The following is a 14,737-nucleotide window of genomic DNA, read 5'->3' as shown; positions in this document are numbered from 1 at the left end:
GGATGTCATCTTTGAGATGTAGGTACCTTTAAGAAAGGCGAACACACCAGGCCATAAATTATGCTAATGAGGACCTAATTTGCATAATCGATGCATGAAGTTGTATGTCCCTTACCGTAAAAGCTGCGGATGTCATCTTTGAGATGTAGGTACCGTTAGCAAAGGTGATCACACCTGGCCATTAATTATGCTAATGAGGACCTCATTTGCATAATGCATGGATAAACTTGTATTTCCCTTACCGTGACAGCTGCGGATGTCATCTTTAAGACGTAGGTACCATTAGGAAAGGTGAATGCACCTGGCCAAAAATTATGCTAATGCGGACCTCATTTGCATAATTTATGCAGAAACTTGTATTTCCCTTACCGTTCAAGCTGCAGATGTCATATTTGAGATGTAGGTAGCTTTAGGAAAGGTGCACACGCCTGGCCATGACATATGCTAATGAGGACCTCACTTGCATAATTTATGCATGATGTTGTATTCTCCTTACTGTAAAAGCTGCGGATGTCATCTTGAACATGTAGGTACATGTAGGAAAGGTGAAAGCACCTGGACATAACTTATGCTCATGAGGACCTCATTTGCATAAATTATGCAGAAACTTGGATTTGCCCAGGAGTTATTTTGGGACAGCCCACTTCTTGCATGAGGAGTATGGGCGAAACATCCTGAATTTGCTCTTAAAGCAAATGACGGCCAGTCTAGTTTATCTCATATTTTGTCACCATCTCAAGGCTTTTGCTTCATCATCCGGGCAAATAATCCCAACAAACATGATAGTTTGCCACCAGGCATAAGTTGGAAACCTTCACCTTTCTTTCATTAAATCTATCATTTACTCTTTATCTTTGTACAAAATGTACTTGTTTTGAAGAAGACTCAAGAGGTCTACAGACAAAATGGTAAAGACATCTTTACTTTCTACCTGCTGCCTAACCCCATAACCAATGGACAAGTGGTAGCCAAACTACTTCAGTGTGCTAAAGGTTAAAAAAAGCAAAATAGTATTTACTTTCATCTGCATCGCTGTTCTTCCTCCTCCTCCTTTCGTCCAATGAGATGCAGCTTTGCCCGTCTCGGAGCCTCCCTGGCGGGCCAACCCCAGGGTAGGGGCCGGCGTAGCCCGGGCTGGAGACTGTACTCAACCTGCTCATGCTCATCGATGATGGAGAGTTCGTCATCGTGGCGGGATCCACCGCTGTTAGGGGATAGGTAAATCGCGACGATCCAGCACTGGCTGTTGACATGGGAGACGTTGGTGTTTCTGCGACGTACGTCTCGGTTGTTTCAGGCACAACGTTGCTATAAGAGTTTGACCGAAGCCATGCTGAGGTCTCTTCGTTCAAGAACCTCTGGTGGGGGTTTGTGACGTAACACTGTTCGGAAACGGTAGAACGAAGACTGTTCGACCTTCCTAAGGGGATTCCGCCTTGGCTGACGTTCAGTCCGTCCCGTGAGAAGCGATGAATGCCACGCGAATGTGAGCTCGCGCTTGTTGTAGAATCTATCGACTCGTGGCTGCCGCCGTGTGACATGCTTCCCATCGAGCCCACCTTACCGCCGCCGTATTGACCCCAAGGGCTGGATGCATTGGAATGTTGAGAGGTGACACTGGAGGAAGAGCGATAATGGTCGTTGCGGAATCCTGGCACGCCTGGGATGTATGTTGCCGTACACATCCCCTCGGTGTCGTTGGCACTTGAGGAAGGGGCGTTCTGCTCCTTCTGTTGTTTCTCCGTCTGTACAGGAGAGTCTCTCTTAGCCTTTGCTTCTCGTTCAAAGGTAGCGTGTGGGTTGGAAATGATTGTAGTATTCTTCATGTTCTGTGCTGTTGTCACCGGCTGCTGCTTGGAATTGGATCCCCGAATTCCAAATATTCTTTTCAGGGTTGGCGATGAGATGTCAGGGTGCTTGGACGACTTTGCTTTGTCCTTGACTTCGGAATCCGACATGACTGCTCTTGGGTCTACAACTGGTGTGGCGTCTGTTTTCTCAGATGCACTGCTTGGATGATCAGTTTTCTGTGTAGTTATTCCTCCAGTCTGAGCCATTGAATTCACTCTGGAGTCAGTGCTGGTTGTACTGCTTCCACTCAGGCGGTTCATACTACGAGTGGATCCAGCTGGGCCAGTAGAGCGACCGGGACGCGGTATCCCCGCCCGCAGGTGCATAGTAGGCTTAGCTGCATCGTCCTGAGGTGTACTCGCCTCGCTGCCTGGCTTTGGTTGCACCATCGTTGCCCTGCCTGTTGTTTTCGCTGGGCCTCTCATGCTATTGGTGGAACCGGTTGCCTGGCGACGGAACCCGAAGCTTGACGTGCCAGCGGATTTGGCGGCAGCTGCTTTGCTCTCTTGTGCTTTCTGCGCTGCGATCTGGCTGGGGGTCGGGTCGGAAGACTTCTTTACCGATCTCTGACTCTTTGGCGAGTTCTTTCCCCTGTCGTCTTGACGGGCAAGCCTACCGCGCTGAGACTTGGGCGAACTGGCGGTACTGCTCGCACTGCTTTTAACACTGGAGGTTGGGCTCTGTGTGTCGCTGCGGGCGTCTTTCCTCCAAGGTGACCTCCCGGCTAAGCTACCGCTTACGCTGGCCGAGTTCTTTATGGCCGCGGAGTTTTCACTCTTTCGGGTTGAATCCGTCATGTCGGATTTCCCCCTCTGCCATTTGCTGCCTTCCTTCACGGCACCGGTTGTTCCAGAAGGTTTGGAGCTCAGGTTTTTCTGGGACTCTCTCTCTGACGGTGAGTACTTCCTCCAGATGTTACTATTACTGCCACCTTTAGCACCAGACTTTTCTGAATCGGCCTCCTTCTGCTTCTTCTTCTTCCCATCGACTGTGTCCTTGGGAGTCTGCCCAGTGGGAAAGTCGTAGGTCGGCCCGTTACCGACTTTCTTGGAGGTGATGGGGGTCTCGGCCATGGAGCTGATGTCATCTGTGCTGATCTCACCGATCGTGTCGCTGATACCACTGCTGATGGAGCTGCTGTCGTCCATACTGCAGAACAAAACAAGAAGAACATGAGCTTCTGTCAAGGTTCAAAATGTTTGTAACAAAGCAATGACTAGGTTGCTTTAGACCACGAAAACCCATACTGTAAAACAAAACAATAAAAGCGCGAACTTCTAGCAAGGTTAACAATTTTTGCAACAAAGCAATAAGGAGATTGCTTTAAACCATGAAACAGATGCAATCTATAGCACAGTCTTACAGCTATTGTATGTATATCCTGATCAAGTAATACACCAAAACAAGACAGGAAGAACATACAGGTAACATTTAACAGAACAGTACATTGAAAGAAACACCTAAGAAGGATATTGAATATTACTGAATATAACATTTAACATGACTCATAACACTACATTGGAAGAAACGCTACCATAAAATAAGTACATCTCACATGATGTATGTGTCATTTTAATCAACTTTGTCCTCCTATGTGCGCCTTTATTCATAACCACTCAGCACTCGATATAGTGACTCGCATCATGTCATGTATCACTATGTGGAACACATATCTTCCCCAGTTGATATGTCAATACACAGCGGTAACAAATGTTCTGGAGGATGGCCCAACTCATCATACAAATTAACACCTTCAGTGTTTCCAAAGGTGAAAATGACGTTCAACATAATACCACTGCTATACATCACATCACGTTGTTACCACTGATGCAACACAACTCAAGGTTATACAATAAAATTAACCTCCTCCCTGCTGCCTAACCCCATAACCAATACAACTTTGGTGCCAAATGGCTACCTTAGCAGGCTGATGGTTAAATTGCGAACTCCAATATCTATTATATCTTATTTTTCTATGCGAAGCATAATACTTGGTTAAAGGAGGCACTAATTTTCTTAGGTAGGTTACTAAGAACAATTCTAACCTTGACTAAAATGTTGGGCTAACAGAAAATATAAACTGTTACATTTAAGTGCATTATTCTTATGGCTGTCCCCAGCTTTAATTCTTTTCCCATCCACTTATTGTTTGGGAGCCCATGTTGTTAATTTATGTTGGATAAGCATTTAAGCATTCCACTTATGGCAGTTTCCAGCTTTAATTTTGTTTCCCCATCCACTTACTGTTTTGGAGACCATGTTGTTAATTTCTGTCAATTTAAGGTTATGAAAATACATTTTCAACAATTTCATGTCATTAAGTTCAGAATTTTGGACGGTTGGGATGAAATTCTTTTCTGTCCCAACAAGGAAATTTTCGTCCCAAGATGTAGAAACGAGTTTGTACCCCCTATACATGCTGTACATTTGTAAAGCAGATAAGACATGACAAATGTGCATCCTCATCAAACAACACAGTGACAAGTAGGTCAACTTCCATCAAGCCATTTCTCAAGGAACCTCGTGAAAAACTTCAGGAGTACATTGAGACCGTTGCGCATTTACGATTCAATCTAGCAATGTGCCAATCAGGTCACGGAGGTGATGTCCAATCACCAAAGTAACCAAACTGCTCGCCATAGGATCAATTATGGGCGCAGGACATTACAAGCACAGTAGATGTGATTATAGGGGAGATCATAGATAGGGGCCGGCCATAAATGTTGTAGTGTTGTGGATGTTATGGGTCTCTATGCACAACAGTTTCTTTTAACAAATTTTCCCAACAAACCTTTAGAAAACTAACATTAGGTTTCGCTAGAGTTTAAATACAGTCACTTCATTCTTATAACTTGTACATTCATGTACCCTTTGGCATTTGAATTCAATGAAATTGTATAAATTTCAAAGCAACAGCATCAAAGAAAGAATAGCTGATTTCCAAAGGGAATACCAAGTACATAGCGGTAAAATAAATTTTAATCCCTTTACAAAGAATGACAAAATATCTTTAGATCATTCTAACCTTTCTGTTGTCAGCCCCGACTGCACGACAAGATAATACAACCATAATAAATTGTAATTCGGAGAACAGTGAAAATGGTCTCTTGGCCCAGTTTCAAAGGATGACAAGCTACTCAAACACAACAGTAGCAATCTCTCTCTTCAGACCAACAAGGAACAGTCACTCTAGCAGCCTTACCTGACGTCTGTTTTAGTAGCGAAGAGGGACTCTACCGATTGCGACACCCCCTCCAACAGTCCCTTCACCCGACACAACTCTTGTCCCCAACTGACAAATCTCTCCATCTTCCGCGGGATTACGAACGGCAAACGTTAAAACGATGGATGTTTCGACTATCACTCTGAGACGCCACAAATCGACCGAAACGTGAATGACGCCGTCACTTTCCCGTGGCACCAGGTGATGCTAGAGAAGTTCTAAGCGACCCTAAATAAATTTTCCAATAATTAGACCACATTGCATTACCGATGCATTACTGTGTGGCGTCCGGAAGCCGTCGAAGGCTCAATAAAATGTCTCAAGCACTGATAGATGCCGGGGGGTACCACAGGGGCAGTTAGCAGCAATGGGCTGGACAAAATTGCTAAATTTGCTTGAGTAATTGGTACTTTGATAAGAGATATCTTTGGAAAAGATAAGTGACTTTAACTGTCCAAAACTGAAGGCCAATTGTTCACATGTTTTACGCTTGACTACATTTTCAAGTTACGAAAATATAAGGAATCGAGCATAGCACCTGATAGAAACCTATTTATCACTGATGTCGTTTTTCTTCCAAGACTGGTGCCACACTCTGAATGTGTCAAGTGCTCCCCCTAGTAAGCTGATTTGGAACTGCAGTTACATGTACACTGTACCACACGAAGTACAATGTGGGATACATAACCAAAATTTCAAGACGATTTCTCAGGTCCAATCTCAGGAATTATCACTGTTTCGCTGTGATCCTATGTGGTAAAGCACTGGAAAAAAATTCTTTATCTCAACAACATGCAATTGGCTATTAGTGAAACTAATCAGATCCATTATGTGATAAAGACGGGAGATTTAAGATCACCATTTTTGTTCACTTTTTGTCAGAACTTTAGAACGTTTGAAATCTAAGGTTTTATGGCATATAAAAACTCTGCTATAATATGACTGTTTTGGAAATACATACATGTAGTATATCTGCAGTATCATGATTTTGAAAACTGTGAAAAAACATAAGTCTCCAGATTGCTGCCATAAGTGACAGAAATCCAGTAAATCTAATTTTCTGGGGATCCAAACATGATGATGTGTAAATAATCTGATTACAGCTCAGGTCACAGCCTAAAGGCCATTAGGTCAGCTAAACTGGTCAGGTAATCTATTTACATCTCATCAACCTCCTTGATCTCATCTAACATCCTACGACCTGTTAGTATACACAACTGCAACTTGGTCTGTACTGTGTGAAACAAAGATATAATCTTTGAAGACAAGATACGGAGATTACTTCAGGACGTTTCAAGTGAAAGTTATACAATCTTTTTAGCTACCTGCTATCCTTAGCATATAGCAAGCAAATCATAACGACAAATACTTAAATCTAGTAAAGACAATTCCATCTCTACAACTGGATAACATATGGAGATTGCTTCTGGATGTTTTGAGTGAGAGTTACAATCCCTTATGCTACCTGCTATCCCTTGTATATAGTATGCAAAACGCAAACTAGAGTTACATAAATCTGGCACAACAAAAGAGTGAAATAACTTCGTATCACAAGAGACTTACTGAGAGCCTATTACTCATTGGAATATTGTATACCTTAATAAGGTCTTGCCCAGTGATGTGACCTACATGTATGGTCAGTAAACCTACCTGCTGTCAAGGATCTTACAGTTTACACAAGAACACCTGAGTCTCAGGTGAGCTGTTTTGTTACCTGAGTGTGTTACGTTGATTGTCCTACCCCTGCCATTAGGCATTATATCACCGTTGTCGCGACTGACTGTACCACTTTCTATTGTTATCGTTTGGCAATCTTTGTTCAAGAAGGGGTAATTCACAAGACACTTTGTGGTCAGGCGGAGCAATTTAGACAATTAGTGGGTAATTGGGTACTTGACCTCTCACTGACCCCTTGCTGATGCATCGTGTCTTCTTCATAGAAAAGCCTGCACTCTTTTGACTTCCTTTTTTGTGCAATGCAATCCAAGAAGCAAGTAACATTGTATTCTTGAAAAGTTTGTACCAAAGTTTGCCATATGTTCTCTTAAGGTCTCAACGAAACCTTAAGGACTCAGTAAGACATGGTTTCACCGAGACTGTTTCAGTTTATTCTGTTATATCATATTTCATAATCCTTATGTTGGGAGTTGGGAAGTTTTGATGTGTTTACAGTAATACTTTGATGTGGAGGCTTAATGGAGGTCCGCCAGATGCCTCTGTCTTCTCTGTTGGCCCCTTAGACTTCTTTGTTGTCTGTCCATCTCTTAAGCGGTCATCCCAGGAGATTTTCTACACCTTACAGTTTGTTTTAAAAATTCATACCCAGAGCTTTATTTTCCTTTCTTTGGAATGTACCACAATACCTAACATTTGAGTCTCACCTGTCAGTGTCCAGTAGTTGGACCTGGCTGCGCTTCATGCACTCCCTCACCGCCGCCATCCCATCAGCAAACTTGGCCTGCATCCGCCGGCTGTACAGGGACGCGCCACCTTCACTCATGTACCTGTAACGGGCAAGAAACAATATATTACACATACTGCTGGACCATCAATCGTAGCTCTGGGACGATGACAGAGATGGAATTCGACAGTTTCGACTTATTCGTCTTTCTCAAGAAACAATACTGCTTAAACTGACTGGAGGGTCTACGTCGAGAGTAGACCAACCTGGCGAGACCTGTGTCTGTAGCCGCCATGCATCAGACCCTGATGCTCCCGAACGATTGATTGACTGCTTGAACATCCCTGAGACAGATGACAACAGCCGTCCTTCATCAGCAGTCAATGCCCGCAGATGATTGATTAATTGATTGCTTTAAGGTCTACGTAGCAGCACTTGAACTAAAAATAGTGCAGAGAGACCATAAACCTTTGCCAAGTCGGTACATGTATTAGTTTGCACAATCTTGCAATGGATACAAATAATTCTACCCGGTATGTCCAGCTCCAGATCTTTCTCAAAATTTGAAAACCTCTTTCTTCAACCAAGACCTACCCATGGCTGAATAATCATAGAGATACAGTCAGTTATCCTCTTTTCAAATCAACCAAACCAAACATACACTGGTAAAAACACAACCTCCCAGCCTAATTGTCAAGCCATGGTGATCGTACCGACCTGCCTATTACATCACTGTAACAGTCCAGTTCCGCAGAGCTTTGACAACTAGAAGATGATTGGTCCATGACAAGATAATCTGGACAGCTTCAACTTCGTACAGTTTAGAAAGTTGTCATCTAAGTTCTGACAGACTGTCAGTCCAAAAGGTACTGATGAAGACATATCAGAACTAAACTGCCTTTAAAACCCCAGATGCAAACATATAAACACATTGATGTGTAATAGAAGGACACTGTCATGGCTGCAGTACAAAGGCCATGTTTATAATAAACACAGGAACACACAAGGTTTTTGTGTGGCACCTACGTCATTATTAGGCAATGGCATTGGGCCAAACCTTTGATTATCACCAAAATTGGCAATAAAACTGTGACTTTAGGTTTTGAAACGCCTAATTTTATCACCGCTCCTCTATCAATGGTTAATAAGATCGTATCAACTGTGGTACAAATGTTTTAATCACGGTTTCAGGACAGAAGTCATCTGAAGATAGCTGTAAATGATGATCCTTACAAGGCCTTGACAGATGACTCCATTACAAGTATGTACCATTAAGCACTGAAAAGGTGTTGAAAGAAGTCAATCTAGGTGGGTGGCCCGCTGTTAACAATGAAGTAAACTTGAACAAGCCTGCCAATTTACAGGGATGGGCTACCTACACGTTTTCAATTTCTACATGCTGAGGTTACCTTTTTACGGCAATTCTCTCTGCAAAACGGTTCATAATAGAATTTGAACAAACTTGCCAATTTACACTAGGGATGGGCTACCTAGATGTTTTGAATTTCTACATACTGAGTAAACCCCACAGTTTGGCATCCAGGCTACATGCTGGGGAACCCTTTTTGCTCCACTTCTGTCTGCTTAAGGTTACATAATCAAGTGGCAGGGCAAAGGTAAATCCAACTTCAACAGACCCTGAATAAGATAAATGATTATAGATCTAACACAATTCTTGGCTTGTTCATGACACCGGTAAGGTTTAACTATAGGTTAGATTATGGGATTAAAATGTTCCTAGCTTAACTGCCCCTCCTCAGTTTTGCTAATATTGGGCAAATATGCATAGTTACATACTTGAAGGCAGATGAAGTGCATGTAACTGGCAATGAAACTTCTTAAGGGTTACATGGTAAGCTGCTGTGTTATAACGGCTATAAAGATAAAGATACAAATACGTTGAGTCACTATTGAATAGCTATGCCTCCGCTACCCCCCTCCAATACCTGAATGGCCTCCTTTTCTCTGGACAGGAGGTAGGATGACGGGGCCACTCTGACCAGTCCATACGATGATCCATATTTGAAGACCAAGTTCGTTATGCAATAAAGATGTGGCTGTTTCCATCAGTTTCAAGCTACAGTCTCATACTGATATCAAAGGGAATGCCTACATTTTCAATAAATCTGATGATCTCCAATATTTCAAGCTACGCAGAAGCACTGGACGCTCTCTAGAGTGAGAAAGGAGACAGCTGACACACTATAAAATGCTCCGCTCGATGAACGATGACCAAAGTCCGTCATGTGATGGCACACTTGCGCACTTGAAGTCTAGACGTCAAATACTGTAGCACTGGAGTCAGGGCAGTTTATACATTGATAGCATATCTGGGCACGGCGGACCAAGTGCATGTCATCATTACGGCAAAGGTGCGACATTTCAACCGTCAGAAAGGTTGCTGTCGTAAAATGGCCCTGTAAAATATTTGTCTCTCTCGTGATGTCTTCATCCTACTCGTATCGCGGGGATAATGTTACATCCGCAAAGAGGACTAGCTTACTCTGATAGCAGACCCCCTGCATGGATCCAACCCCTGTGGAATCCGAGGGCGTTGGACTTCTGACCCTGTCATCGATTCAAAATTTCTTTATTGTCCTCTGGAGCAGAGGTTAGTTCCATTTTTGGAAGAGCCAAATATTCCTGACCTTCATGGACCTGGTACAACTGTTTAAATGTTACAACAGTGCCGTGCCAACAGTTAGGGTCTGGATAGTATCATGGCTAGGTTTATGTCTACAAAACTGCAATGAAAGATCCTTAATGATAACACGTTTTAATGGCAATTTTGCTAAATTTTGTGATGAACGAAATATGACAGTTACAAACTTGTAGGCCTGCTGTAGAACTTGATCATTGCTTTCTAGTGACTACTTACATACCAAATATCATAGAGATCCATTCAAAACTTCTTAAATCATACTGTCCACAACAATCAAACACACAGAGAAACAAACGGCACTGAAAACATAACCTATAGCAAAAGTATATATCAAATCAAAGGTGGAAATGACAGCAAACCTTCAATAGCAGAGGACCTATAACAGCATGGGCGTGGACTAGCTCCGGGTTTGGCTAACTTTCAAAGACTACACTTGGTCTTACACAACATTATCATCCAACTGCAACACTGCATGGCTCACTCGCTGCATAGCATTTCCTGATTGTTAGCAAACCCTTCTCCTTGACTTATTGTACTCAGTAAGCCTAATTTTTCCACTTCAAACTACTCTGAGCACCATTCATATGCTCTTACTGTTCAGGCTGAAATACATCAAAGAGTTTCTCCCTTCTGTGAACGTCTAACAAGTCGTGTTAGAGGCGTCAGCCCACACTACACAGTTATACACTCTAGACCAGAAAACTTGCCCTTCTTTACATGCCATTGAACTGTGACAGTCACTGAGCAGAATCAAATAAATCAATTCTGGTTTCTTTGAAACTCCCTGCATTGTAATTTGTGACTGCTCCAATTACTCCACAAGCTCAATGCCAAGAGTATAATCAGTAACAGTACCAGGTTTTTCTCAGCTCTACTTTTTCTTCGCCTTGCACTATACATGCTTTAACGATGAAAAACTCAAGGACTAACACGTTATCATCTCTATACCCATAACCTTCTTCCTACTACCTTACCTTGTAATGAACACAAAATAGGTGCCAAATGGCAGCCCTGGAACGGAGAGGTTAAGAATAAAATAGTCCATGTTAAGTCTAACAAGCACTGAACAAAATGAATGGATAAATTGTTCTCCAACCCAAATTCAGACTGAAAAGTTGGACTCACCAGAATTAAGTTAGAGAACAGTTTATCTCTTCATAATGTATTTCATCAACTCAGAAAATTTTTCATGCTAATACTGAACAAACCTGTTGTTTCCCTGGCAAGCCATGATTTCAACCTTCCCCCTGCTGCCTAATCTTGAAAATGTGATGCCAAAAGGCTACCTTACCAAGGAGGAGGTTAAGTACTAAAAGTTGGAGATGTGCAGAGCTACAAAAAGGCCTGTCTGTGACACTGGCAGTGCTGTGTCCTGGGTGTGAAGTCCTGACACCAAAATAAGTAAATGTTGACTTTTCCAAGCACCACTGTACCAGGTACAACAAACATACCCAGCCCAGCTGGCATGGCTACGACAACCACTCACTATAGCTCGGATGCCAGACTGTTTCCAGGGCCTACACATGCAAACTCCTCGGCTCTAAGGCCATCATGCCCCCAAGCCTTAACTAGGCTTAACGAAATTCTACTGACAGCATATTTGCACACTTGTGATCTGCAGTTTAAAAGGAAGATGCTAGGGGACTGTAAACTCCAAGCAGATCAAGGGGGCTGTGCCGGTAGTCAGAAACAGTCACGATTTTGCGCCCGAGGATCTGCTTGGAGATGAATATTACCCTCTCTCACAATGATTAAGCATCTTTTCAACATTTCTTTTTTTCTCAGAATGTCATCACTTGTTCCCAAGACCACGACAATGCTATCAAAATCCATCAATAACTTGTTGAGTTATCCTGCCGATAAACTTACAAATTGGGCAACCAAAAAATGCTGGTTAAAAAACAACAACATAACATCGTCTTTCATCACTTTCCTACATATCTGCACTGGGAGAAGACTGTTTATGTCAATATCTGCTGTTGAAAATTCCAAACTGACACATCAAGTCGTCTAACGATTGTTATCCTTACTTACACTCACCTTCTATACACAGGATTCAGCAGCAGTTACAGTACGCTGCGTAGCCCTCCATCCTCCATAGGGGAACGAAATCCAGAAAAAGGCGCTAGTCCAAAAGAATTTACAGATCTTGTTCTTCAAACCCTTGAAACACTGCTGCCTAAGCCACCAAACCAAACAGCATTTTTCCAGCTTACTTTCGCTGCCAAACTTTCTAAATCCATCCTGCCAAAAATCGTGACGTCAAATAGACAACAGAATAGCTAGTCATCGGTTGGAGATTCAGTATGGCGGGATTAACATGGGATTAATGCATCAACAGCGATAGAAGAGTGAATCCTGGGTCTAATATTCCCATGGAAAACTATAAATACACGTCCACATGTCCCAGATGTAGGGAACCCAGCAGGAAGGAACACAAGTGGCCAGGTTTGTATTTACGGAATGTGTGCGCGATGGCGGTCAGCATGAGGGTTTTCCGATATCCTACTACAAAATTTGGCATAAGGGAGACCTTGATTGATTTGTAGGAAACAAACCTTCGATCAAATTTAAGCCCTTTAAAACAAAAAAGGACTAGCTAGCGTGCATAAGTCTGTGACTGAATAGACTTTATATTTTGATAAACTTTATTGCAAGTTGATAAACAACTGTTGAAAAGAAATTAACCATAATTTCAGTTTGACTTGATCAAATGGTGTTGGCAAAGCCACCATATTGACCCTCTAGGGCAAAATTTTCAAGCTATACCCATAGTACATTGCACTTCAGTTAGATATGTTGAGTGCTACATCACAAATCTCTAAGATTAAGAGGGAGGGTGGGGTTGCATGCCATAACACTGTCTCTAGTTCTCCAATGGGATGTGATTGCCTAAGGTCAATACCCCCTCCCCCTATAGAAGGCATTAGAGTTGAAGGTCAATCAAGGTCACTTTGACCACTTGTGTCAAACATGTAAATACATCAAACCTCTGATAATGGGCAGGTAACAATGACATTCTGTTGACTTTCGGACTTCATATCAGCCTTGAACCAAAGGTCTCTGAGACTCTCTCATTGAATCTAGACAACTGATGATTGGCAAGTGCAACCTTTGGCACTGCACAATGATGAAGAATCATTTTCCAAGTACTCAGAAGTAGAGGTAAACACCTAGCACCTTAGACCAAGGTGTACCGGCGAAAAAAGTCCATAAAAGGCCTGCTCTCTGTTAGGTCTTTTGACAGCTAAGAACAAATCTAAAGAAAATTTTAAGATTTAAGCTGCCTAATAAAACTCTTAAATTAAAAAACTTTTTGCAGTATCTATTAGATGTGAAGAAATCAACAACCCTGTACGATGATAGAAGCTCAGAAAATCTGGGAGTGAGAAACGAACTGCATGAAGGCCTTTTCTGTGTTGTGTGTTTGTAGGGGATCTTTCTCAAGTGTCTTGGCATTGCCTTGGAGCGGGACAACACATCTGGTAAAACGTTGACAAAACTCTGCTGTCTGACAATCGTCTGCCAACACAGAAGGAAAACTAATTTTCAAGGGTTTAAAACTCACTACCATCAGGCTGACTACCACATTCATCTTCCTGACCTACTTTCAAGCTTGCGTGTGAGGTAATCTGTCAGTAAACCCACAGAAACCCACGGAATTCATCAAGAAGTACGAAACAAGCACGATTATCTGTCTGTTAATGTTTGCCTACTTAGCAAAACATGTGCAGCTAAAACAGCAAAGCCTCCGGACTTACGGAATGTCACTAACAACACACGCCCATGTTCTGGATGGGAATAAATTGTACCAGTGTGAACGAATGGAAAACGCAAACTTCCATAGACCACAAAACGTATCTGAAGTGTTTTTTCACTCATGACAGTGAGTAAATAAACTGTCTGGTGGTGATGGATGTGCAACTGACTGATGCACAACTTTTGTCCATCTTTGCTGAGGCTTAAGTCCTAAGGAACAATCATTCTTAGCTTTGTTAGGATCTTTTCTTAGACTTTTGACTCCTAAAACTTTTTAAAACAAAACTATCTTGGAGAAAGGAATGCATGGAAGCAAAGGAAAATCTTAACTTAGCAGAAACCTTTCCAATTTGAACAGTGTTTCTCTTGATCTCCGAACGACAGTTCAGACTCAACCAACTGTAACTAACAACAGCTTGAGTATGAATCAATACATTTACCTTGGGAGAACCACCACGACTGTCGAAATCAAAAACTACATTTCAGAGTCTAAAGGTATCTTACAGGTTTCTGTCCACACCCAACTTTGACAAGCTTATCTATGATTTATGACCTCCCGTGTTTAAGGTATCTTAACTTAATTAAGATATCATCGTTTGAAGCAACACTGAAGCTCCTAAAGTTTTGGAGTCTACTCTATGAAACTCTAGGTGCTAATCCTTTTAAATAGTTTTATACTTCAGGATAATATCATGCAAAACTCTAGGAACAAAACTGAAAAAGACCGTATCCAAGTAGATAAACTAGTCTTACAAAAGTAGGACACCTATTGATTGGTCAGCCATTGCGAATGATCAATACTGGACACTGGGGCACTGAAAGTCCTCTTTAAACAACCAAT

At 42.2% G+C, this 14,737-nt stretch overlaps 1 protein-coding gene across 6 annotated transcripts in view; it reads right to left on the bottom strand.

Moving 5' to 3' along the window:
• The window catches only part of LOC136421714 (neuron navigator 2-like), a 220,101-nt gene that overhangs the window by 59,421 nt on the left and 145,943 nt on the right, over nucleotides 1–14,737 (bottom strand). For all 6 annotated transcript variants that reach the window (XM_066409211.1, XM_066409207.1, XM_066409208.1 and 3 more), the window contains 2 exons: nucleotides 7,456–7,578; nucleotides 1,019–3,000 (listed from right to left, as the gene is read on the bottom strand). In XM_066409211.1, coding sequence (XP_066265308.1) covers nucleotides 1,019–3,000; nucleotides 7,456–7,578 — 2,105 coding nt within the window. The remainder of the gene's footprint in view (nucleotides 1–1,018; nucleotides 3,001–7,455; nucleotides 7,579–14,737) is intronic.

The sequence above is a fragment of the Branchiostoma lanceolatum genome, chromosome 16, assembly GCF_035083965.1.
Source record: "Branchiostoma lanceolatum isolate klBraLanc5 chromosome 16, klBraLanc5.hap2, whole genome shotgun sequence".
Taxonomy (NCBI): Eukaryota; Metazoa; Chordata; class Leptocardii; order Amphioxiformes; family Branchiostomatidae; genus Branchiostoma; species Branchiostoma lanceolatum.
The sequence above is the reverse complement of the archived record's forward strand: the minus strand, read 5'-3'. Positions and strand labels throughout refer to the sequence as shown.